General features: G+C 40.1%; 4 protein-coding genes across 4 annotated transcripts; 1 reads left to right on the forward strand and 3 right to left on the reverse strand.

Moving 5' to 3' along the window:
* The first annotated feature begins 1797 nt into the window (after positions 1–1797).
* Positions 1798–6479, forward strand: LOC140361043 (sodium- and chloride-dependent GABA transporter ine). The gene is made up of 13 exons (XM_072446624.1): positions 1798–1950; positions 2457–2591; positions 2655–2859; positions 4134–4266; positions 4349–4483; positions 4603–4706; positions 4788–4912; positions 5184–5296; positions 5368–5508; positions 5586–5685; positions 5758–5858; positions 5920–6087; positions 6176–6479. The coding sequence occupies exons 1-13, from the start codon at positions 1824–1826 to the stop codon at positions 6323–6325; spliced, it is 1737 nt and encodes a 578-aa protein (XP_072302725.1). The 5' UTR covers positions 1798–1823; the 3' UTR covers positions 6326–6479.
* Positions 6480–6518: 39 nt separating this feature from the next.
* Positions 6519–18963, reverse strand: dhrs11a (dehydrogenase/reductase 11a). The gene is made up of 7 exons (XM_072446625.1): positions 18644–18963; positions 9662–9871; positions 8629–8723; positions 8176–8305; positions 7823–7915; positions 7683–7748; positions 6519–7520 (listed from the first exon to the last, which is right to left on the reverse strand). Exons 1-7 carry the CDS (start codon positions 18773–18775, stop codon positions 7479–7481), a joined length of 768 nt encoding a protein of 255 aa, XP_072302726.1. The 5' UTR covers positions 18776–18963; the 3' UTR covers positions 6519–7478.
* A 130-nt stretch (positions 18964–19093) lies between these two features.
* On the reverse strand, positions 19094–23816 carry ggnbp2 (gametogenetin binding protein 2). The gene is made up of 14 exons (XM_072446623.1): positions 23707–23816; positions 22897–23015; positions 22703–22786; positions 22368–22621; positions 21690–21788; positions 21483–21596; positions 21203–21412; positions 20959–21133; positions 20689–20877; positions 20473–20602; positions 20280–20396; positions 20093–20205; positions 19883–20026; positions 19094–19721 (listed from the first exon to the last, which is right to left on the reverse strand). Exons 2-14 carry the CDS (start codon positions 22987–22989, stop codon positions 19530–19532), a joined length of 1914 nt encoding a protein of 637 aa, XP_072302724.1. The 5' UTR covers positions 22990–23015; positions 23707–23816; the 3' UTR covers positions 19094–19529.
* A 518-nt stretch (positions 23817–24334) lies between these two features.
* On the reverse strand, positions 24335–26082 carry pigw (phosphatidylinositol glycan anchor biosynthesis, class W). The gene is made up of 2 exons (XM_072446626.1): positions 26053–26082; positions 24335–25825 (listed from the first exon to the last, which is right to left on the reverse strand). Exon 2 carries the CDS (start codon positions 25820–25822, stop codon positions 24341–24343), a length of 1482 nt encoding a protein of 493 aa, XP_072302727.1. The 5' UTR covers positions 25823–25825; positions 26053–26082; the 3' UTR covers positions 24335–24340.
* Positions 26083–26278: the final 196 nt, after the last annotated feature.

Below are 26278 nucleotides of genomic sequence, written 5' to 3' on the forward strand. Positions count from 1 at the left end.
GGAAGCTGGACAGACTTGGTAGGCCCAAGCGCATTGTGAGGGTCTGTTGGGAACGTCTTGTGGAGCCCTCTGTCAGTAGGGTATTCAACTCACACCTCCGGGAGAGCTTCTCCCATGTCCCGGGGGAGGCTGGGGACATTGAGTCCGAGTGGACCATGTTCTCCGCCTCCATTGTTGATGCGGCTGCTCGGAGCTGTGGTCGCAAGGTCTCCGGTGCCTGTCGTGGCGGCAACCCCCGAACCCGGTGGTGGACACCGGAAGTAAGGGATGCCGTCAGACTGAAGAAGGAGGCCTATCAGGCCACTCTGGCTTGTAGGTCTCCTGAGGTCATTGACAGGTATTGCCAGGCCAATCGGGCCGCAGCTCGTGCTGTCGCAGAGGCAAAAACCCGGGCCTGGGAGGAGTTCGGGGAAGCCATGGAGGAGGACTATCGGTCGGCCTCAAAGAAATTCTGGCAAACCGTCCGGCGCCTCAGGAGGGGGAAGCAGTGCCTCACCAACACCGTTTACGGTGCGGGTGGAGACCTGCTGACCTCGACTGGGGATGTTGTCAGACGGTGGAAGTAATACTTTGAGGATCTCCTTAATCCCACCGTCACGTCTTCTGAAGAGGAAGCAGAGACAGGGGACTCAGAGGCTGGCTCATCCATCACCCAAGCTGAAGTCACTGAGGTTGTCCTCAGTGGCAGGGCTCCGGGGGTGGATGAGATCTGCCCTGAGTACCTAAGGTCTCTGGATGTTGTAGGACTGTCTTGGTTGACACGTCTCTGCAACATCGCGTGGCAGTCGGGGGCGTGCCTCTGGACTGGCAGACCGGGGTGGTGGTCCCTCTGTTCAAGAAGGGGGACCGAAGGGTGTGTTCCAACTACAGAGGGATCACACTCCTCAGCCTCCCGGGTAAGATCTTTTCCAAGGTACTGGAGAGGAGAATCTGACCGATAGTGGAACCTTGGATTCAGGAGGAGCAGAGTGGTTTTCGTCCCGGTCGTGGAACACTAGACCAGCTCTATACCCTCCATCGGGTGCTCGAGGGTTCATGGGAGTTTGCCCAACCAGTCCACATGTGCTTTGTGAATCTGGAGAAGGCTTTCAACCGTGTCCCTCGGGGTGTCCTTTGGGGGGTGCTCCGGGAGTACCGGGTCCGGGGCCCTTTGCTCAGGGCTGTCCGGTCCCTGTATGACCGGAGCAGGAGCTGTGTTCGTATTGCCGGCAGAAAGTCAGACCTGTTCCCAGTGCATGTTGGACTCCGCCAGGGCTGCCCTGTGTCACCGGTTCTGTTCATAGTTTTTATGGACTATACTTTTACGAAACTCCTCCAAGAGCATTTAACCCAATTAACCTACAATTTGGTGAGACTCATCTTCAGGAGTGGGCCATAAATAGCTATCAACATTTTTATTCTAAGAGCCATGGACTTTGTGCCGCTGCAAACTTTTCCCTTTTTAATGTTATGCAAAGGGAAGAAGACGCGACAGCGTCACGGATTCAGCAGTAGGTGTAATTAAAGGAAAATTGGGGCGCGTTAGCTATATTATTATTATTGTTGTTTGTTTGGTCTTACTCTCTGGTCGTGTCCTTTGTTTTGTGTTTGTTATGATTTATTTTTGAAGTGTAAAATTTATTTTCAAACTGTTTTTATTGTGGTACAGAAAAAACACAAACTGACTTTGAAATGGTTAAAGTTTTCCATTACCTTTTGCATCCAGAAAAATCTGTGATGTGTTGCTTCTATAGGGTAATCATTACAAACAATAAAGACATTCATAACCTTGACTTCCTGAAACCATAGTTAGGCTGCATAAGGAGTTAGGACACAGAAGGGAGATGGACCAGGCAGGGAGCAGACCGACATGGAGCCGGCAAATAGAGTTCACCCTGGCAGGCATTGGCTGTGCTGTGGGTTTGGGCAATGTCTGGAGGTTTCCATATCTGTGCTATAGGAGTGGAGGAGGTAAGGAACAGAAATAGTTATAATTCTTTACTATCTGTTGTTCATACAGGTCCAAAGGTAGTAATATGTAGGTAACTGTGCTCAGAGGTTGGTTGTACTCAGTTTAACATTTTGAAGAGATTGTACTTTTCAGAGAAGTTCCCTGTCACCATACTTTTACTTCTACTTGAGTAATATTTTGTTTGTGGTTGCAATACTCTTGCTTAAATATTTATTTACTCTTGCCATATTGAGTCACAAAATTGCTCTTTTTACACCTTATCTCCAGATATGATATGTTTTGTATATTTTGTGTCCACACTCTCATTCAGAGATGGTTGATATTTTGCTGTATGGCACATAGTTGTCAAGAGGTTGAATACAGTACGTCTCACCTTATTTGTGATGTTACAGTATGTGGTCTACATGTGATAAAACAAAGCACTGACATTCGTTCAAGATTTTAAGAAACAATACGTGAAACATGTAAGATTTAATTTAGTTAATTCACTCTCACTTTGGGACAGGTGCCTTCCTTGTGCCCTATCTTCTCATGTTGGTGCTATTGGGCATCCCCCTACTGTACATGGAGCTGACAGTGGGACAGTACACACGCAGGGGGCCAGTCCATGCTCTGGCCAAAGTGTGCCCCTTGTTAAAAGGTAACACACGTTGTATACAATGTACATCAAGGACCATAAATCCTAAATTCCGATCCCCCACAGGTGTAGGCATGGCATCGGTGGCCATCTCCTTCATAATGTGCACCTACTACAATGTCGTCATCACCTGGGCCCTGTACTACCTGTTCAGCTCCTTCCAACAGCCTCTGCCCTGGAACAGCTGCAATAACACCTGGAACACAGAGAACTGCACCAGCCAAAGCACCAACAGCAGCCAATCCTCCACCGCCAGTCAAGAGTTTTTCCAGTACGTCACAATTGAACTATTATTATTACTTATATATTCATACTGCATTTACACATTGCAACCACATGAATACAGGTTAGCTACAAAGGTTATCTTTGTCAGTCAAAAATAGTAGTGATGAAGAATTGGAACAAGAAGTAAAGTTTAGAACAAAGCCGTCAAACATGAGGTGTAAAATAAAATTAAACACTACACTTTTGTAATATGTCAAAACAAGGAACATCAACAATGCATCAACAATTGCATTGTGGGATACATGATGTTTGTCTAGGTGCTGTGGTTCTTTGTCACCATCAAAATACTTACAGAATTTGCCCCAATGAAGGTTGAATGTCTTCCCTACTGCAACAGCTGCTGTTATAAACATTCGTAATATTACCATTTGATGTAATCAGTTTATATGGAGGGCCATTAAAACTCTGTAGGTAATACACGAGGAGATTTACATGACCAGGAAAGATCTGATGACGATAATAATAAGATAACCCAATAAATAGATCTGTTTTTTGCTGTATGTTTACATGCACAAGAGAAATATAATAATCAAACACACATGTGGCATGTATTAATATGTGGATGTTTGGAGAAAGTTGTATTTGAAAGACAAATTACAATGACATCTCCCTCTTTCAATCAATCAAAGTTTAATTGTAGGTCACAGTTCATACAAAAGTAGAATAGTAATAGTAAAAACATATTCAAATCCCCATACAACATAAATCACAAGACAAAAAATAAAAGTGTAAATAATTACTTTAAAATGTAATTAGAATTAATGAATTCTAGATAAAAAGCTTTCAATCAAAAGCACAGCTAATCAGAATCATTTTTAACCTACATTTAAACACTGCCAGCGTAGGGGCTTGTCTCACGACCTCAGGGAGATGGTTCCAGATTTCCCTTTCAATCATTAACTTTTTTTTGTCTTATGAGTAATCAAAGGGAACCTGATCACTAACTGCAGCCACTGTTGACATGACATTTCAAAACGAGAAAACTCCAGAAATCAGATAATGATCTGTTTTTTGGTATGCGTGTACCAGTAAATATGGCCTATGTGTGGTCTTATCAATATTTACACAACATTTGGTCCACAAAAATGCTAAATTAAAATTGTGCTTTAAATTGTTTTCAACTGACAACCTTTGTGATTGAATGATGTCACCATTTTTAACGCTATTTTATGTTTGTGCTGACTGGTAATGGTATTTATAATACAGATATAACCATAAATCAGGTCAATGTGGCTTTTTAGAATAGTGTCCTTTTTTAAGATATAAGATGTTACAACAAACGGACAGTGTGGATGAAGCTGGGAAGCTGAGATGGGAGCTATTCCTTATCCTCATATTGGCCTGGATCCTTATTTACTTCTGTATTTTCAAAGGTGTCAAATCAACAGGAAAGGTAACAATGCCCTATTATTATCTATACTTAAATATAAATTCACCAATATAAATCCACTAACCACTAATCTCCTTGTTTGCAGGTTGTGTACTTCACAGCTCTGTTCCCGTATGTAATCCTGATTGCACTCCTGATCAATAATGTGCAGCTTCCTGGGGCATTAGATGGAATAACCTTCTTCATCGTGCCGGAGTGGAGCAAGCTGCTGTCTGTGGAGGTAACAGAGAACACAAGAGACAGCAACCAGAAATAACTCATGACTCCCTCTGGCACTGTGTACATTGCTTGTGACATTATAATCGATCAGCCCGTTTAGATTTTCACGTGTAACTACAGGTGTGGGTGAACGCTGCAGCCCAGATCTTCAACTCCATTGGGATTGGATTTGGTTCTCTACTGGCCATGTCAAGCTACAACTCTTTCAACAACAACGTTCTCAAGTACTGAAAACAGTCAGGAAAACCATACAGATCATATATACATACATATGATATAATGGTGTATTTCCCCCCCCCCTGCAGAGACACACTGGTTATAGCAATCATCAACTCCGCCACCAGTATCTTAGCTGGCTTTGTGATTTTTTCTGCATTTGGATATATGTCATACTTACAGGGGATTCCTGTCAGCCAACTGGCAGTAGATGGTATGTACTCTTCACAGTTACATTACATTACTAGGAAACTTTTACATTCTGGGTGCATTTACAGAACAATTCCTATTGTAATTTTAAGGTACACTACTTAACTTTTCTATTAGTGAAACTCCACCAGAAAAGTTACACAGTGCATCTTTCTTTCACAAGTATGGAAGGGTGGTTACATGCCTTGACCTGATAAACCAGACAAACTCTTCTAAAGAAGAGCTGGCTGACCAAGCGAGGCCTGAGTTCAAAATTAAATAAAACTTTATTACAGGGCCTGGCTTAGTATTTGTCGTCTACCCACAAGCCTTTGCTCAGATGCCTGTGCCTCAGCTGTGGGCCGTATTGTTTTTCTTCATGTTGCTTTGCCTTGGGCTGGACAGTGAGGTAAGACAAATACAATGCAATCTAAAATGATAAACATTTTTGAAGTAATGTTGGGTTATGGTTTGATGTAGTTTGCGATGGTGGAGGTGATGGTGACCAGTCTCATGGATGAGTTTGACCAGAGGCTGATGAAATTTTTCAAGCGAAAAGAGCTGTTTGTGCTCGTGGTTTGTGCAGCAGCGAGTCTTTTTGGAATCCCATGTGTAATGCAGGTAATACAAAAATTGTCATTTGCTGCACATTGAGCACACAGTTTTTACTAAATGACCTCTCTATTCTCCCTGCCCAGGTGGGGATATTTGTGTTTCAGCTGATGGACCATTACACTGCCATAGTCTCCATCATATTTTTGGCATTTTTTGAGATTATAGCCGTCTGCTGGTGTTATGGTGTGTTTCATCTTTTATTTTTTTATTTCTATGTTTTTAATGGTACATTTGTTTATTGTTTTTTGTCTCTAGGTGTGACTCGACTGTCAAACAACTTAATGGAGATGACTGGAAACAGAGCCAATATCTTCTTCAAGTTATGCTGGCTCATAATCGATCCTCTGCTCATTACTGTAAGTCAAATCAATGAGAAAAGTTAGATAGTGTCAGTTACAATTATACCTTTCTTTGCAGGTTATTCTTATCTTCTCCGTCATCCAGTTTAAACCAGCTCGGTATGAAGACTATGTTTTCCCTCCCTGGGCACAGGGAGTAGGATGGGTCATTGCTTTGGCCTCTATCATATGGGTCCCTCTGGGAGCTGTTCATACATTGTGGACTTTGACTGGCTCCTTCACACAAGTAATGACACAGTAAACATATTTTATATTTGGTTTCTGAAAGAATCAGGGATACCATATGCTAATGTTGTCAGTGTTTTTCTCCACAGAGACTTAGGCTGTCCATCACACCAGGAACACTGGATGAAATGTCAAAGATGCCTTATTATGAGAGAGGAGGGGGCGTGTTTCCAGTGATAGCTGTCACGGAGTCTTCGCAGTATCCAGCTGAAAAACCTCCTATCCAAACACATTTTTGATACCTCATAAATAAGTTTAAGTACTTTTATACTATTTAAATATTGAGATTGTTTATTAATTTGATTACATTATATTTGTTGCAACATATCTGCTATGCAAAGTATTATATCTGAGTGTAATGCTGCCATATTTGGGCCATGTTAAATTATGATCTAATAATGTACTAAAGCTAATAGAAACAAACATTCAAAGTTCATTGATTGACTCATTTATTAGAGGTCAAATGTCAGTTCAATATGACATTCCCGATAGAGATAATATATGTTGATGGTTAACAGGAGTACTTGAATCATGCAGCTCTTATGTTCGGGTCTATAAGCTTATCACAAAGTCCATAACGTGCATTGCTTTTCTTCAGTGACTACAGTAACACAGGCGCAAAAAGCATCAAGTTAGTACTCCCTGGACAATAGTTTTAAATCCTAGGGTTCAGGAGTTAATCTTTTCCAAACTTTCCTCATTCCTTAAAAATCAAGGTGCAAAACTGAATCACATAAGCTGATTAAAGTATAAGGTCCAAGTCTATTTTCCCCAGTCTGCAAAACATGTATTAATATATCTATCATTTAATATCATCAGGTCATTCAGTGTTAAGACAAACGGTAAATATAAAGGTTGCAGAAGGGGGTGAACAACACAGTTACAGTTAGTGTTTTTGGTGTAGGACTTCCAGTGCTTTTAAAACAAATCATTTTATAAACAGCAATTTCTAATCTGGTGGTATTGAAAGGGGGAAAAAAAGATATGTAATGTGACCTACAAAATACACCAAAACAAAAAGGTAGAACATGTGCAATCAATGGCATACTCTTCCTCTTGAGTGGTGGTCACGTACAGGAGATGACCACATGGTACACAGCAGCTCTCTTAAGCATTTCTAGTGTAGACTGGAGTTAGCTCAGGTCATTGCTGGGCTAATATATCCACAATTGCCACATTCAGTAGTATAGATGTAGTGGTTTTCAATGTCCAAAGCCCTTCAGGACAATTCCCTGCACAGTCCCTTTCGAGACTTCAGCACACTTTGTCCCTCCGTTGTCACAGCTGTAGTTAACTTGTTACATTACCCCCACTCGCCAGCAGAGGTCGCCAAGGATTTACAGTGGGTGTGCCAGCTCCTCCCGTGGTCCTCTGGTGCTCCCTGCTGCTCTGCTAAGACACCTGCTCCACGGGCCTCATCTGCACATCTCCAATCTGACAACACACACACACACACACACACACACACACAGACAGATTTAATATTAACTGTATGCAAGGGTAGAAACAAAGGGGAGGTAATTAGAAAACTTTGAACCGAGACAATGAGGAATGCTTGTGGGGTAATGAAGAATAAGAGAAGGGCAAATGGAGTACCTGCACATGAGGAGGGGCACCGAGGACATAGGTCACTGCACTGGCAATGTCTTCTGGCTTTAAGCACTGCAAAAATATAGAAACAAAATATCAGGTATTGTGCTGTTAACTTTTATACGGATACATGGAAATATACATACTTTTATACTTGCATACACAGCTGCTGCTTTCTCTGGATCACTGTTCAGGTGCCGGAAAGCAAACTCTGTTTCTACAATTCCAGGAGAAATACACTACGGAAAGAAAGACTTCTATAACTATAACAGACAGTGTAAGTCTGCATGATGTGCACAGTGGTAACCAAATGTGAATTGTCAAGAGAGTCATTGGACATCATTTGTAATTGTACTAACAAAACTGCATAGCCTCAACTGTGTAGTATATCTACTTGACTATTGTATTGTAAACGAACAAGTTCTTAGTTTAAATACCTGAAACCTCCTGTTTATATAAAACAAATATCAGCTGTATATGGATGTGTAAACTGACGTACTGTTACTCGGATGTGGCTATTGGCTTCTCGGAGCTCTTGTCGGAGGCCCTCAGTGAGAGCGGTCACGGCGTATTTAGTGGCACAGTAAAAATGCTCATCAGCACTTGGCACGACTCTGTGCCCCCCCATACTGCAGCACAACACATTGGCATATTCATTTCCAAAGCAAGATAGCAACTTACAACTAAATATGATTTTTTTTTAATGGTATTGGAAATTATTCCAGATCATCCTTTATACAGGTTGAGTTCATGATAGCATTATAACTCTTAATTGTCTGATCTAATTGCTGGCCTATATACAATATACATGTTATAAAACATGTATATTGTTCTAGTCAACAATATAACAAGTGCACTACATTATAACGCAAGGATGCAGTGTTTCTGAAACACTGAGAAAGGTGAGAAGTGATTCCTTTAACACTTTTTGATGAGGTCGTTCTTGTTTCACCTGTTTATATTGATGATGTGGCCATCATCCACATTTCTCTCCTTCATGGATTTGTATGCCTCACGAGTGCAGATTGACAAGGCTAAGACATTCACCTGCAAGAAAAGCAACACATTTAAACATTTAACAGGAAACAAATGAATCCTCTCACTTTTCATAATTGTGGGACTAAATTCTCAACTCAATTATTTTCCTATGCTTGTAGACCTTTGTTTAAGAAAGCGTTCATACTTGATTTGGTTTGATCGTGGTTGGAGCACAATTTAATTCGGATCAAAATTTTCGAAGGGCAAGTTAAGCAAACAGATTTCCACTGGGTCACTGTGTCGAGTAGTCCTGGACAGACGGACAGTTAGAGACAGGTTCTGTCAAAGTAGTGAGTTAGAGGAGAGGTTACCAAAACCAAACAGGGTCAGATTACAGATTACACAGGCTAAAAATATACTGCAGTACACATGAAGGGCTCCATGACAACAGATGGATGTTTCCTATGAACGCTGAAGAGACCAAGGCGTGCATGGGAGGGGTTTTTTGATGACTCTCATTGTACAGCTTCAAGAAAAGAAATAGTGTGTGCTTTCAAGAATAGGCCTCAACAGTTTAAGTCTTAAGTCAAAAACTAGAAGATTATAGTCAAAGTCATTTTACTTCAGAAGACAACTGTAGTTCAAAATGCTCATTGTACAACAGGCTTTGAAAGATATCAAAAACATATTGGAGTATTTCAATCTTACATTTGAAATAAGATGAAAAATACACACTTTGCTCTCAAGAGGACCGGTCTGGGGCAGTTCACGTTGTTTCGCTTTCTCTTTACTTCTGTAATTGCACTTGTCTTTGCCTTTTGGAACAACCTGCCTATTTATTAACAGATTATGAACGTGCCATAATAGAATTACCGTATATTAGATGTCTCCCCCAGGGCCTGGAGACTGGTTTAGTTGTGGTCTAGTACAGGTTTAGTTGAGGGGCTAGTCCGAGTTTAGTCCAAATGTTGATGTGAGGTGTGTACAAGTGAGTACAATATACCCACATCGATCATGTTTCTCCAGCCCCCTGTCAGGCCGCTCAGTAGGGGCTCATTGTGGGCCACACCAGCATTGTTGATGCACACGTCCACTCCTTTGTGCAGGGTCTTGATGGCCGAAAACATGGACAAGATCTCATCTTCGTTGGACAGGTCACATTTGTAAGGGATTAGCGTGCCACTGTAGCCGGCACTCTGACATTCAGCTGCCAGCTTCTGCAATACACAAAGAAAATAACTGAAAAACTCACATGACATTTTCAATATTAAATTACAATGTTATAAAGTGATGAAACTACAATATCTTTTGATGAATAAAGATGGTGACAACAACATTAGGCAGCAAGTAATACATTGTGCAATATGCTTTAAAAACTCAAACTCAACCTATAGAAAAACTGCAACACAATTTCCTCTGTATATTAGGCAGTTACAGTGTGATTCAACCTTTTCTACACATAATCATCACATGACACTGACTAAAACAGGTCATGCAAGTAGCACCGCTGTTGTTGACCCGATCAGAGCGATTCACTTCTGCCTGGCACAGCTGCACTGGGCACCTGATGTCTCAATATGCACCCGCAACTCAGAGGGGCGTGGCCTGATGCAGCAGTCTAACACACACACACGCACACGCACACACACGCACACGCACACGCAAACACACACACACACACGCACACGCACACGCACACACACACACACACGCACACGCACACGCACACGCACACAATCTATCATCAGCAATCATGTTCAGCAAATACAGGCTCTTGTGTATTCTTATTTTCTTTCTTCTCTTTTTACAGTTCTTGTGCAAATATAAACTTATGAAAAAGTAAGCTATACTTCAGCAGCACAGTTGTTTCCTAACCGTGGGTCCATTAAGTACAGTAGATAAAAGACAGTAGGTTACATGCCTTAGTTGGGCTCCAACTCTCTGTTGACATTGGTAAAGCTGGAGCCTTTCACAGAGACATAAAAGTCAGAGCAGTCTATCTCTTTGTGAGCTGCTGCAGAGAAAGAATCGCCGCGGCATGTCACTGATCCCAGTCCAACTGGAAGCGCCCGTGTGCCTGTGTGTGGGTGAACTACTGCGGCCTGTGCCAAACCTCCACACTCTACTGCAAGCTGTGAGAGAAGCCACACAAATAGTTAATTAAGCACAATACAAACCTTGGTATCTTTGGTTTCCACAATGACAGTAAAATTAAAAACATCTATACAAACGATAATCTAATTGCAATGGCAAACAATATTTAATTGCAAACAGGAGCAAAAGACAAAGGGAAGTGCATTTAATAGGTAAGGTAAGATATCCTTCATTAGTCTCTCGAGAGTAGGAAATTCACTCTCTGCATTTGTTCATCCCTCCACTTGTGCCACTGGGGCAACCTGTCAGGATCAGTGAGTGTATAGTGCAGTGCCTAAGGATTTATCTCCAGATCTTGAGCTAGGCTTGGCCACAGAGGATTTTACCTATTGTGTATGTTATAGGTTGATTAAGGAAACCGGAGCCTACCAACTGGGAAAAAAAGCCTTTAAGTTGTGAGAATACGGTATCTTTGGCACTAATGATGATGATTCTAGTAGGGAGAAAAGCTCAATAGGCCCGAGGACAAATAAAACACATTTTCCAAGACTCGTTATGTAAGATGGGCAAAACCTTTGAGAATAATCTAAACGCATACAAGCTACATTGTGGTATTCCTAAGCAGTTGCAGGGTTTCTATTCAAGTGCAGTTGACATCACACCACGTTTTCAATCATTCACTGCTTCACCAAGAGTTGGTGTAAATGGACTGAAGACAAGAAGGTGCAAGTCGAGAGGAAAGGGATAAAAATAAATGGCAGTGAAGTGCTGAAAGGCAGCCACATTTTAAGTGGAGAGCTCAATCGATAGTACACAGAGCTATGAGTACAGAGAGATCAGAAATGAGATTTGTCTCAGGCTGACTCAGGCTTGTAGATGAGAGGAGTAGCATTGTGGGCACCTGCAGTTTCACAAATCTATTAAATATGCTTAACAATTTAACAGTTTAGAACAGATTATATTATCCTGATATTTATCTGTGTTCTAATAACAGATGGACTCCTCTAGATTTAACATCCATCAACAGCCATATAAAACCCCAAATTAATTATATGTTGTTTTTTTATTACATACCTCAAATAATAGAACATGTTATGATTTGTATGCAATATGAAAAATCTGCTTTGGATATGCTTTCTTTCCTTTGTAAAATACCTGTTTCACACACCAAACTTTTTTGCCTGTCATAGTGCATCTCCATCCTCATTAACACACATGCTCATTCCCAAAACTGTGCAGGAGGATGGAGAGGTGGGAGGGACTGGAACAGATGGACAGCAAACACAAAAGTCACAGATCAGACTTTCATAACAGCACAACACAAATTATGTATATTTCTGGTTTAATTAAGGACCTGAATCTCAACAGAACACGTAAAACTGGGATTAGACAACCTCATGAAGCATTATTTAATCATGCTTCTTTAATGCGATATAAAAATAGTGGTGTAGCGCCGTGTGCGGGGTCAAAGGTTACATCAGACTGTATAATAGGATTGCAGTGGAGCCGAAGGGACGTTTGCGTGATTATCTCTGACAACCAACGAAGGACTGCTACTAAAAGGTCTAAAGGTTGGACAGGGTGGTTTTACTACCCTGCACTAATCAAGATGGGAGATAACAGCAACAAGCAAATGACCACACCTCATGAAAGGACTGGCCAATTTCTACTAATTCTAAAACTATTACTATTCCCAAGTTATAACTACACAATAAGGACAGTGCAGACACAAGTGCTGGGGAAATTGTGGTATGTAATCTGTATGTAGCAGCATGAAAATCAACGAGCATCTAATAAATACTCTGGCTGTTATTACATCAAATATCAAACTGTTATTACATGCACTTTCATAGATTACAGGGGATTGACTTTACCTGAAGTACCCACCTCAGCTGCATCTATTGTGTTCCAACGTATATTTACTTTGTTTATAGGTAAAACAAGCCTAGAGTTGTTTCTGTTGAGCCAGCTTGAATCTGATGTCTCCACATCATGTGACACCAGCAGTCAGTCATCTAACACAGGTCCCAACAACAGTTAATCAGTGGCACTCAACATAACGCAGGTGTAATGGTCTGTACAGTAACTTACATAAGAATGTCAAATGTACACATGTGTAACTATTGATTATACTGTATTTATGCTATAATCCACTGAGATAAGTATTTACCTGATGTTATTTTTGGAGGGTACATTTGATGGTTTGTAAGCCTAAAGTTAACATTTATATGCATGATAGGTTAGACTATGCATTTGAGGCCACAAGGGGTCAGTAAAGGAACAAATAGTAAGTATTTTTACATCAACATGAGGATCCAACATTGGATATGTACTCTGGTATAACTAAACCAAGCGTAACTGTAACTGCTTAAAGGGGACATACTATGTAAAATACACTTTTATGAGCATCATTAGTCACTCTGAGTTGTAACTTATTTTGATTTATTCAAGCATGTTTGAGTATTCCTTTACTGTCCTGCATTCAAGCTCAGAATTTGTATTTTCACCTTTCCACTAACCCTATCCCACTTCTCTGAACTAAGTTGAAATTGGTAAAACATCTGACTCTAGGTCACTAATGGAGGGTTTAAAAATGTCACCATGCAAAATGTAGCAATTTCTTAACAATAGAAATGAGCACATATATTGTTGTTGCAACATCGGCGTTGTAGGTTTGCCATTTGCCAAATGTCTCCACCCTCTCTCCCCCCATTTCACCCTACAACTGATAAATAAATAATTTGAGCCAGAAAATCAAAACAATTTAAATCCAAACTATTTGCTTACTTGCTATGGTAAAATGCCAGCCAGCGCTGCAGTTCTGAACAGGAAGTCATTGGACACTATTTTAGATCAATACTGCGGTTTGCAATGAACAATCTAAAATAACGATGTCCATACGTTACAGTATAGTTCAAACACTAATTACACTCCCAAAAAGAGAAAAGCGTTACCAAAGCCATCAAAAGTCAACTAATGTACCATGGTGACAAAATGGAGATAATATGCAAAAATCCTTTCACACCAAGGGGCCGCTTAAGTGTTTGCCAAAAATAAAAACAAACCCACCAAAACAAGCGCCTGGCAACAAATCCAATTTGGCCGCTATTAAACTGACAACAACCTGGTTTTCATTCTTCAGCAAACCCATTGACCTTCTATTTTCTGCATAATACACTCAGTGAACTCATGTTATGTAATGTCACATTTATCTGTGTATGCACACAGAATCTGACCTCAAAGCACAAAACAACAACAAAGCAAGGATTATTCAAAGTGCAAGTTAAAGGTGCACTGTGTAACTCTGGTAGGGCATCCGCCAACTGCTCATCACCATATTCCTCAGTCTGAGGAATAAAGTCTGGCGGTAATGCGACACTCGGCTGTCGACTGCCATAAAACAATAACAACAGCAACAACAGTCTAAGGAATAAAGTCTGGCGGTAATGCAACACTCGGATGCCAACCGCCATAAAACAACAACAACAACAACCATGAAGACGTTTTTGCTTTGTTTGGACTGTTCTGCACTGTGGCATTGATAACTTCTATCTCCATGGAAACAACTAGCTACTAGGACAAGTTACAGGTCAGATTTGTGGAGAGGCGACCGCGCTTAAAGTAAGAATGCATTTTTTTCATAGGTCTTATTTCAGCAATAAAACACCTGGAATTGAATAGATAAAATATAGAGATAAATGTCATACTGAGGAACATGTGGAACAGGTAAAGCGATAGCATCATCGTGGAGACGAGAAAAGTCACATAATGCACCTTTAATTAGCTTCAAGAACTAAAGGGTCTAATAACCAGGAAAGGATGCAAAACATTCTAAAGACTTGCTCCATATTAAGTATTTATAGGGTTCAGCTTCCTGATGGTTTGAGGACCCTTTCAAATTCAAAAGAGAGACTATTTTGAATTGTTAAATTAATTGATAGGTCACAGCCATCTAGAATGCTCAAGCGTTTGAGTTTTCCACCCTGACCCATTACTGACAGAGTGGAAAATGGTTCTGCGTGGATGACAACATAACAAACCAGCAGGTAACATGATGAGCTCAGGAGAAATTTAAGACAGGAAATAAGACAGTTGACTAAGGGATTTGGATAAGCAATATCAGAGATGAGTTACATTAGATCAAGTACAGGTGAAGAAGGTATCAGCCTGCCATAACTCAACTCCCAGCACTAATATAGAACCACTGTAAATTGAGCGATTAACAGAGATACTTTATATTCATATTCATAAAACTCCCCGTCATCCGATGGCTTGGCTTTTTTCAGAGCAGACAAAGGGACTAAACCAGCTGTCTGACCTGACCCACTTCAGGCTCCCTCTGTATTGGCGCGGATTCACTGTGAAATGACGGGACAGGCCTGGCTAGACACTGCAGCGCGTACAGTGGGCGGGGACGTGCTGACAGGAGCAGGGAGACACCGAATGACTTTTACTACAACACCTCTGCTTTTGATGCATGACTGGGCACATTGTACGGTGGGCTCCAGACTCACGCTGGTCCACATTCTGCTGCTGGGAAGGCCTTCGTGTTCGGGCAAAACAGTGGGGCTCTAATGGGAAAGTCTGAAGAGCAAGCAGAATTCCATTACTATGTGCATATTTTGATTGCTTTTGTTCACTAAAATGGACTATTCATCTAAGCCACAGTTTGGCTTGGAACTTGGATACAATGTATTTCTGTTTGCTTAAATAATACAGAACATTTGAGTAAAAAGTGTGTTTAAATCTTTAGGCAGTAAAGCATCATAGAGTCTTCCTCACACTTTAAAATCTAAATGGTGTAACGTAATAGTATGGCTGATGATATTATCTAATACTTTATTAGTTGTTCCCAGCAAAGGAGAAATTCAATAAGCCATCATGCAGTCAGATAAAAGGTGTGAGCTGTGCAGCCGTTGAAAAGTACAGCATGTGGAAGATGATGTTGTTCAGAGCGTGCAATATGCTCCATTTGCTATTAGTTCTATGTGACAGTTCCCCAAATGTTCAAAAAAAAAAATAAAAGAAAGAAAACTATGCTGCATATATTTAATGAGATATTATTTTTTTTTAAAAGTGGACACTAATATGATACAACAAAACGCTATTGTTTCTTTATATTTTTTGGAATATCCCTTAAATATAACGATAATATATCAACCAACAGAAATATGGTAAAAAGTGCCTTTAAATGTATTTGTTGAGGTTTGTCAGACGAATGTGAAAATCGACAAAAAGTGCAGAAAAATCACTTTATACCTTTTTGGAAGTTTATCATCCTTTCTACTTTTCAATATTCACATTTTGCATACCTTCACAATATTATCAATATTTCAATAAACAACCCACCTCTAATTGTTTCAATGTAGTCCATTAAGAAGTCAAATAGAAATCCACCATATTATCTTAGAGAAATATTTATTGCTGCATCCCAGATAAAGACTCGTCACTCGTATAATCCATAAATGTATAGATTATTAACTGTACGTTTATTCTGCTGCGTTGGGCTGAGGTTTCTGAGTGTTGGGGCAACTCCGATGTGGCCGTGTGGACTCCATTCCAGCCCACAGTCCATGGTGACCACACGTCTTCAGTGCTCCCCCACCTCTCCAGAGCCTCAGACACCACACAATACCACAACGCAACTCTCCACTTGGCCGACGCTTTGTTCGAGACATGAAAGAGAGAAAACTCACAACTCAACTCACAAGACGCATCACTACGCTCTGTGGCAGCATGTGAGGGAACTATTCAACAGATCTGGCATCGTTTAACTTATTTAAGCAAGTTAAGAACAGTTGTTTGGTGATGGACGCTCGCATCCCCCACAAGGAGCAGGCCGGCCTTGGCACCAGTACAGCAAGAGCACAGTTTACAAAGCACAGAGGACAATACTGGCTTTGTGGTTTCACACACAGATGTATCTTACATGGTCTTACATGTGGTGAAGTCTGAAGAAAACTATGGAAATCAGATATCATAGCATGGTATTATTATCTTGTTGCACAATATCTAGTAAGGAGTGGTAAAATAAAGTTGTTTTCTTCCCATAATGTAAAAAAATTAAGTTATGCATCGAGATGGACATACAATCTAAATCACATCAATAATATTATGAATTAATATGCACATTAACCCCAAACATCATGACAGACAGTAATGTTAATAAAAATCAAAACTCTTGGCAATTAATGTATTTATTAGGCAAAAAGTATGAGTAGTGCTTGGGGATGGGTTATTGGTCATCTGTGAAATCGGAGGGTTTCCCGTGTGCACCCGTGTTCCTGAGTAAAAATGGAAATAGACGAGCAATTAGGCTAAGCATATGACTGTATTTTTACACAATAAAGCAGTAATAAAGTATTTTATATCACAGAAACATTTTGTTTTATTTTTACAAAAGTGTAAAGTGTTAATTTGTGAACTTTACTTTGTATATTTGTGGGCTTTGATATGGCAAATATCAGTTATTGGGCACAGCAGCAAGACAAATATCAGTTATCTATATTGGCTCCATCGTGTACCAGCCCTTGTCATGCTCAAACCATCCAACCATATAACAAGCTCTTGTATTTCATCTGTTTTACAGTGGGACTTCAAAGCAGAACTGACCTTGTTTGAGGCTTGCAAAAGTCCCACTAAACAGAGCCAAGCTAGTGCAGTTAACTATTGACAGCAGTGCCATGTGACCAGAGTATGAATGGAGGGTGGCATTGCACAACACTGAGGGGAGCGGGTGTGTAGACAAGCAGCAGAAATATGCAGTAGCACTGTTGGAAAAACACATTTTCAAAAGAACAAGAAGAGTTGAAAAGAAGCTTGAGTAAATGACAGGACGGACTATTTGCTGTAAAAACAGCAGCTGATCTACACAGGTCAATCAATTATGACATACAGCTATGGTCTCTCTAATCTCATGGACAAACTGTGCTTCCCATTGATAGAGAGCAGACTATGATGGCCCCCATAGTCTAATTTCAACCCCCATAATCTAATTACAAATTTAACACAAAATTGGCCAAACAAATGATGGGCTACTTTATGCTATTGTCATAAACATATAGAGGAGACTATGTTTAATTTATAATAATTGTTTTTTTCTGATCAGTAAGGCAATAAGACACATTTTAGACTCTATAGATTGTATTAAATAAAATGTTTCAAATATGCATGTGCTACCACAGTCTCTGTACAAACCTGTGTCAGATAATGGTAGGCCTAGGCCTACTTACTTAAGCATATTTAAGAGCTCTTTGCTTACTATAATGACAAACACGTTGATGTGTCTTTAGGTCTTCAGCTTGCTGAACGCTCTGAGCTGTAAAGGAGACTGACTTAATAATTGTCTCATCAGATAAGGTCTTATTGATAAGTTGTGGGAGGGGCCAGAACACTGAAGAGGTGAGACCTTTCAGTCAATACTGTGAAATATTTTATGGAAGAATTCGAAGCAATATATCAATTGTAATCTTATAATATATATATATATATATAATCTACTTTACTGGAAACTCACGATTTGCGCAAACATGATCTGTAATGGTGAAGTAGGAGATGTATAAACTGTACGCGTTCTTAACGCTGTAAAACTGTAAAGGTAATGATGTGAAAGGGGCTCTCTACTGTCAATATTTATGCACGAGTCGTCCCGATAACTCTCATGCTGTCTCAAGTTTTTTTAAATGAGAAGTAAACTGCAAGCACAACAACAAAAATACAATTGCGACACACCAGACCGTTCATATAATAATAAATGTGTAATAACCTCCAATAATGGGACATGAAGCCCAAAGTTACAAAGCTAACGTTTATTATGCTAGTTAAGCTACCGTTAGCCAGACTAGCCTCTTCAGTCGCAGTGATTCATTCATTCCAGTGATACTCAATAAACTTACCTCTATTTTGTCGACATTTCTGGCGCAGCCGACCACTCTCAGGCCCTGCTGGACCAGGGCTCGGGCGATCGCCGCGCCGATGCCGACAGAGGCGCCAGTGACCAGTGCCACTCTGCCCTTCCAGCGCTCCATCTCCTCCGCACCGGCTCTAGTGCTCTGGTTATAGCCCGTGTGTCCGTGCGTTTATCCGCTGCACTCAAGAGCTCCTGCTGATGATGGGACAGAGATCAACAGGAATGAGGTGTTTCAGTAGCATCCAGAGGAGCCGCGCTCAGAGCAACACAGCTCAGGTCCATCCGCTCCACAGTGGAGCCGCACGGAGAACACGGACCTGATCGCCTCGCCTCCTAATTTCTGTTTGAGCCTGTAACTGGTGGCAACAGTGTGAATGGAGGTCTGCCGCCATCTACAGGCAAGAGGTAAAAGGTATATTTGAATACAAGTACACGATGCAATATAATAAATAGTCTTTATTTAATCAATTTTATGTTGATCACATTACACCCATATCCCTATCACAAATATATATTTAAATGCCTAAAATCTTTATAGTCAAACCATTTCTGTACAGCATCAACTCCATCAACATACAGGCATGTCACCAAATGTAACAAGTCATAAGACAATTTATCACAATCACAGCTTGTAAAGCTGATTAACAATTGCACTGTGCTCCTAATCAACAGTTCTGCATAGAACCAACAAGCTAGACCTGATCAGAGAATGATTGAGCTGAGTGTTCATAGACAAGATGAGAAAAGTGTGTAGATAAGTGCAAACTGAACATGATTAAATCACCAGATATCACATACTTTCAAATATACCCAAACACATATTGCAGTCATTAGTTTCAACTAATGAGTGACTTTAATGCAGCTAGTTGACACTAGCAGTGGCAAACCACTTTGCAGTTGAGTTTTCTCCTTGTAGCAGCACGGCAGTAGTCAGAGAATCTTTCCTTAATGCGCTTGCGAATTAGAGGACGGTCAATGTAGAATGTGGGATATTTTTCAAAGAATGACTGGATTTCATCTTCCGTCAAGCAATTATCTTCATCTGAAATAACCTCAGAATTCTCCTGCATCAAGACAGAACTACTTGTAAAAACAATATTTTTCAATATGTCTTTATACATCAATGTTAAGATAAGATAAGATATTCCTTTATTGTCCCACATGGGGAAATTTCATTGGTGCAACGCAGGTAGATACAGAAGAACATTAACATTTCTATACTAACCTGAGTTTCCAAAAGACTAATTATGAACCCATGGTTCTGTTTATGTGCAATCCAAGGTAAGGTGCGGTTTGCGAAACAACAAAGGGGTTTAACAGTTGGGCATGAGTTTAGTTGCTGACTCTCACCGACTTCCTCATTGTGTCTCTGTAACAATTTTACAAAATATAAGCATAGTTCAGAAATGAACAATAAATGCATTTAATTCTGTACCTCATTGTTGCATAGATCAGTGCATGTTCCTTTTTTACTTATGCATTTCTCTTCTTTTTGTGGCCAGGTGTCCAATCCATCCACTCCATCTTCTGTACAACTGTGGAGATGGCCTTAAAAGACAAAACAAGAAGTGTAAAAACATGCCAATGACAGTTCAAAGTCTTCTCATCAGTCCTGGTCAGACCTGCTTCATCATGGTTGCAAATTCCATCTGAGCAGGCAACATCTGAACCTTCCCGTGAGCCCATTTCACTGCTTGAGGAGTAACCACAGTCACTACCATTGCTGTGAGAAGATATATCTAAAAACATAGTTAAAAAAAACTTGTGTTTTTGTACCGTTTAGTGCTCTACAAATTACTGTACATTTCAGCTTACCTTGTGTCGGGTTGCCTGAGCACCTGCAGGAAATGTTTTCATTAACAGTGATTCTGTCACGACAACCATTTTCCTCCTCAAAATGGCTCTCACTGCCATGGCAACAACTCTCCACAGACTCAAGAGATCCCTAAATCAAGTAATAAACAAAAAACTCAAATATAAAAGGCCAAATGCACAATGACAAATATGGCTGAAAGTGTAAACCAGAATTACCACATCCGGCACGGTCTTCTCATTTTCAGCTTCCTGCTCAGCCATCTCACTGACAAGCTTATTTTTGCGACGATTTTTCTTTTTTTGTCTTTTTTTCTCAAGTTTAAGCTCCTTAGCCCGCTCCTCTTCAGACAACTCCTCAAAAAACTGCTCAAGTCGACTGATCCCCTCTAATTTCTCTGCGGCGATCTTGAAATTAGAAAAAAAAAAAAAAAAAAATCTTAGACCGATCTTAATTTATGTTATTATAATTAATTTATATAAACATACCTCAAAACTTTTACGTAGCGCATCGATTCCCAAGTGAAACAAGACCTGCCATGTCTGCTCCTCAGCTCGTAGTTTCTGCCAAATTCTGTGCAGTCGTTCATACAGGTGAATGCCGATACATGCGAGGACCTCTTCTTGTGCAATATCAATAGTCTTGGCATGTCTCTCTCTTCGTCTGTAAAATTATGTATTTTTACATGTCGAATATACTCTTCCAAACATTTTAACTAAAATAGACACTTACTCGTAGCCCCCAGAAAACTCTGGCTCAGCTCGGCCAAGAAGGTGGGCAATGAAGTCCGTTTCACAGTGCACATGTATGTGGCGCTCATGTGGACAGCAAGACAAACCTTCATACAGAGCAGCACAGTAGCCCTTTTCTTTACTACTGTCCAAGTCCCCTACAAGGATGTTGTATGCTCGAAGCACCTTATTTTTACAGTCAGGGCAAAATCTGCAAATACGTACACATTTTTATTTACAATTATCAAATGACAATTAAGAGCAATTTGAGTTACAATGACCTGTGTTTACGCAGGTATTCCTCCAGTGTGTCTAGGAGACCAGCACTATCAATGACCACCACTTCATCTCTGCACTCTTGTGACATGAGCTCCCACACATCCATCCAGCTGCCCCTGTGATCAAGAACATACATTTTTTTTTCCTTGACCAAAATACAAGTAAGCATAACTAACATTTACGTTTTAAATTTGCTGCATATTACTTACCCCAAAGGCCTAGGTTTGTGTGTTTCTAAGGAGTGTAACTGACATCGTTTGTTTTTTTTGCTTTTTGGAATGGCATCAATCAAGTCATTTAACTTTGACCTATATATATATATTAAAAAAAAAAAGAAAAAAAAAAGGAACAAATATTTTTTTAGGAATACTGAGAAAAAGTAAATTAACTGTTATACCCAGAATTTTGCTTGAATTGTATCAGTAGATTTCCCTGAATAAGATGGCTTTGCACTTAAAAGGCGTAATGGACGAATGATTTTTTTGGCCAAAAGCTGAGTCTCATTTCCTCGTGGCGTGCACTGCCGATTAGTCCTGCCACGTATCAATCATAGAACACACCTACTGCTCACTTGCAGCCGTGTGCGGCTCGTCCCCAGGAGAGCAGCACGTTTCTTGTGTCTAAGAGCATGGATCTATCATAATATCCCTCAGTGTACGGGGCAAAATTAAGACGGAGAAAGACAGTCGGAAATCTACGGGAGACAAGAGATGCGATCCGTTGTGCTAATAAGCAAAGGTACTTTTAACCGCGAGGCTGTTGTGTAGGTCCGCACGAGGGGAGTGCGCATGTGCACTTCCGCTTCAGTTCTCAAATCGGTGAAAAATCACCCATTACGCCTTTAAGTAGCCTTAATAGAAAATGCAGAGTATACAAAATATACTTGCCCATGAACGTAGAAGAGAGTGTAGAGCTTCTTTACATCAGACAGACAGGACTTCATTACAGAGAGCATGCCTGTGGATTTCACAAGAACGGGTTCCAAAGCTGGGCTCCCTGATTCAACAAGATGTGAAAAGAGGCGCTCTACACTCCTCCTGCAGCCCACACAGGGAACCAACTGTGACAATGCACTGTAGATCTCTATGGATGTCACCATTAAAGCAATATTCAAGTCCTGATGAGTCAACTTTGAGTAACACTGAAAGATAAGCACAAAATTGTTAAAGCAAAATCCACAAGTTGGCATTATACTGCAAGAGGCATGTTTCCCTTAACAAACCTTAGAAAAGTGCTTAAAGGAGGGGGAATTGATATCATTGCCATCAGCAACATCAGCAACGGTGTCAGGAAATTCCATAACCATCTGAAAAAAATACCGGTACATGGATTGAAGAGAGGCATTTTGAGGTTGACAAGACACCCATTTTTACATTTCAAAATATGGAATTTTGTCCAAGAAAAGGCAATTCTCACTGTTAAGTTGTCATCAATGTACAATGGGATCTGTCTGGAAAACAATTGGTATTCTTCCCCATCCCTACAACAAAGTGCAACCAAACGTGCCATATTTTATGCCTCTCCCCAAAAGTCACCTGTGGGTTTAGAAGACAAAACATCAAGTTTAGTTACATTTTAACTTTTTGAATTAACAGTTTATGGCTGGATACAACCCCCAGCAAAAGAGCAACAGAATTTATGTGTGCGTGTGAAACAAATATCTACCAACAAAAAACATTTACAAAACATGCAACTTAATAATGTAATGTTGAAAATAAATGAATTGAAATAAAAGTGATGACGTATAATATATCTCGGGCTAGTATAAAAGTTAACGTTAAGTTAGCTAGTCGTAATATTTATAGCTTAGGTTGAATGCAGAAAGCCTAGTTCGCTAGCTAACATAAGCACAAACCAAACTCATTTACTTTGACTAAACGTTAGCTGTTAGCTTAATGCTGTGCTGAAGATGCTATTATGACTTCTACTTTCCTGTTTAAACGGAACTTCAATCACGCCACCAATTTAATAACCTTAACTTAATATGTTGCTGTAGGTTAACAAACATTTTAAACAGACACAGTCCACAACAGTACATTTTGAGTGCGAGTGATTAGCATTGTAGTCCTACTTAGCTTCAGTTAGCAAGCTAATATAAAGTAACCAACGCTAGTTCAGGGACAAAGTTTGTAGAGATGCATTTCGGAGCCCACTGGCAGCTTTAACGTTAACAAATGACATGCTGACAACAACTAACCATCAACATCCATTGTATTTTATTCTTACCTCCAATATCGTTTTAAAAACAAAAATAAACAAGTTGGATCGTAGACAGCCACTCTACTGTGGCGCATCACCATTTGACCTGTGCCCCCAGTCCAGGTTGCCAGATCCAGCGCACGGTTTTTACCATCACAGTGTGCCAAATATTTCTTCCATGTGACCATGTTTATTCACTATGACTGAAGTCTAAAGACTGTTGTCATTAATCTTGAAACAATAATAAAAACATATCAGAAATAGTCCAGGACATAAACATGTACAATCTAAAATCAAACAAATCCCCAGGCCCCCTTAAAAAAGAAGCTCGATCTCAATGGGCTATTACCTGGTAACATTAAAGTTAATATCCATCTATGACAAATAGACAACTTTAATTGTATCCTACAATTAATGTATTTTATTAGTAAATTCTTAATTTGTGCATAGCTTATTTGATTGTATATACTTTTCCATATTATTATTAATGTTATTATTATTATTCATTGTTGTATGTTGTATCTTAATGGCAAAACAAGTTCCTGTTTATGAATTTTGTTCACTTCAATGGCAATAAACCTTTTCCTGGCTTCCGATTCTGACATACACACTTTATGTGTATAAAAGTTTCAAATATGCATTCAGTAAAACAAAATTACTTTTACCAGAATTTAATTGTTATTCCATAGAGATGTAAAACATATATTACAGAACAATTCAGAAACATGTATGACAGCAAAACATACACAGAGAACTGATTACTGCAATTTAGTGTATCCACTACAGAGTTAGTCAGTCCTGTCATGACATTTGCAAGCAGGAAAAATAACAGCTGATTTCGGTTCACAGCTTGAAGTAGGCATGGTCTATCCAAATCCTCTTTGTTTTTCACAGGCAATACGTCTGCTTGTTTTCTGCACAGACTCCATGAAGACGGCACACAGTTGACACTTGCTGCTCTTTTAGAAAACACTAGAAGCAAATCAACCAAACCAATAGAAGACAAAAAGAAGAGAGACTGGGCAACACTCCAAAGACAGAAAGGTAAATTAGCCAAGCGTCGGGAAACAGGCTCCAGGAATATCTGACATAAACATACAACAGCATACAAACCAAAACTTGACAATAAAAGACAGATGAGTGCACGTACCCACTCATTTACAGTCACTCGCTGCTGCATAACATAAACCCCCACATGTACACCTGCAAGATAGATTGAAACATATCCCACAGCAGAGAAAACACCCTCCTTGTTGGCATGAAGGAAGTCCAGTTCTCTGTCATTGTTGAGGACAATAAACTCTTTCAGTCCAGTTGTGTTTAGAATGAACTGATACATTACAGCAATCAGCAGGGCAAAAAATAAACACTGGTTGACTGGCATAACAGTGAGAAATATGGATGCAGCAACTCTAACAAGGGCTAGTGTGAAGAAGAAATTCCAGTGGACACCATATTCTGCCACATGCTCATGATAACCAGTCATTTTAACACTTATTAGCCTCCCCAAACCAATTGCAACCAGAGGCCAGACAGATACAAGCTGTTTTGTAATGTACTTCAACTTGGATCCCGGGATGCCTTTTCTCCGGGATTCAGAACAGACAAGGGCATTTGCAAAGACAAACCCACCAACGCCGTAGTCCATGACGCCTGTGCCATAGGTCTCAGTTTTGGCAAATCTCCTGGGGAAGACCACAAAATCCACTGCCAGAATGCTGATGGCCGTTTTCAAATTGACAAAAACTCGAAAGTTGGTGACAAATGGAACACGTTCGGTTTGAAGGTGGCTTTCGAGAAAAGTCTTTGTTTGCTGGCCTGGAGAGCGTGTGCTAGTGTGGCAGATATAGACAAGAACACAGACAGAAATAAGGCATATACTGATGACGACTTGGACAAGAAGGTCACTCAGAATGGTGCATGATAAAACAAGGGGAAGAATTAAAGCAGCGTAATCAAAAAGAAGATGTAACATTGACTGCGCTGGTATTGCCAGAGGTTCTGAACCTTTGTGACACAGGATTAGAAGAAGTCCTCTGTTGAGAAGGCACAATGGGGCGAGGGAAGAACCAAGTGCCACCTCCATCAAACTGGTTCCATTGAGATTACTGACAAATGCTTCCTTGAGTTCCCTCTGAGACATGGCCTGTAAATATTTAAAAGAATTATGTTTTAGTCATTTTAAACAAAAAAGCTCCTTTAAATAAAACCTAAAATCGTTTACAGAGTGTAGTGTACCCAAACAATTTGAGTAAAATGATTAGACTCACTGTTGTAGTGAAATTTAACGTTAAAACACCAGGCTATGCTAACACCAAAGGCACTTAGCCAAACCTAGAGCACACAATACATCAAAATGATTCAAAAGCTTACCAAATGTATCAGAACAACGTGCAATAATCTAATAAAACATTGGACTAAAGATCTTCTTCTTCTTTTGTGCTTTATGGCGGTTGGTATCCAAGCGTTACATTGCCGCCACCCACTGTAGTCAGACTTTAAACTTAATTCTCCAGACTTTATACTCCAGACTTAATTCTCCAGACTTTACTCTTGGTAAGTCTCTAGGGATCAAAGACCTGCAGGTAACTGAGCAGGT

Source organism: Eucyclogobius newberryi, unplaced genomic scaffold (assembly GCF_026437365.1).
Source record: "Eucyclogobius newberryi isolate DKJ021-1_F unplaced genomic scaffold, fEucNew1.0.hap1 SCAF_15, whole genome shotgun sequence".
Taxonomy (NCBI): domain Eukaryota; kingdom Metazoa; phylum Chordata; class Actinopteri; order Gobiiformes; family Gobiidae; genus Eucyclogobius; species Eucyclogobius newberryi.

What these genes read in the sequence shown, in the direction of transcription:
- LOC140361043 (XM_072446624.1), top strand. Translation starts at nt 1,824, where the DNA reads ATGGACCAGGCAGGGAGCAGACCGACATGGAGCCGGCAAATAGAGTTC. An exon ending in CAGCCAACTGGCAGTAGATG is followed by an intron (nt 4,913 to 5,183) that starts GTATGTACTCTT and finishes ACTTTATTACAG; the next exon opens with GGCCTGGCTTAGTATTTGTC. An exon ending in TGACTGGCTCCTTCACACAA is followed by an intron (nt 6,088 to 6,175) that starts GTAATGACACAG and finishes TTTTCTCCACAG; the next exon opens with AGACTTAGGCTGTCCATCAC.
- dhrs11a (XM_072446625.1), bottom strand. Translation starts at nt 18,775, where the DNA reads ATGGAGCGCTGGAAGGGCAGAGTGGCACTGGTCACTGGCGCCTCTGTC. An exon ending in GAAATGTCGACAAAATAGAG is followed by an intron (nt 9,872 to 18,643) that starts GTAAGTTTATTG and finishes TGTGTATTGCAG; the next exon opens with AAGCTGGCAGCTGAATGTCA. An exon ending in GTGCCCCTCCTCATGTGCAG is followed by an intron (nt 7,521 to 7,682) that starts GTACTCCATTTG and finishes GTGTGTTGTCAG; the next exon opens with ATTGGAGATGTGCAGATGAG.
- ggnbp2 (XM_072446623.1), bottom strand. Translation starts at nt 22,989, where the DNA reads ATGGCACGTTTGGTTGCACTTTGTTGTAGGGATGGGGAAGAATACCAA. An exon ending in CGCTACGTAAAAGTTTTGAG is followed by an intron (nt 20,878 to 20,958) that starts GTATGTTTATAT and finishes TCTAATTTCAAG; the next exon opens with ATCGCCGCAGAGAAATTAGA. An exon ending in TTGCAACCATGATGAAGCAG is followed by an intron (nt 20,206 to 20,279) that starts GTCTGACCAGGA and finishes TTGTCTTTTAAG; the next exon opens with GCCATCTCCACAGTTGTACA.
- pigw (XM_072446626.1), bottom strand. Translation starts at nt 25,822, where the DNA reads ATGTCTCAGAGGGAACTCAAGGAAGCATTTGTCAGTAATCTCAATGGA.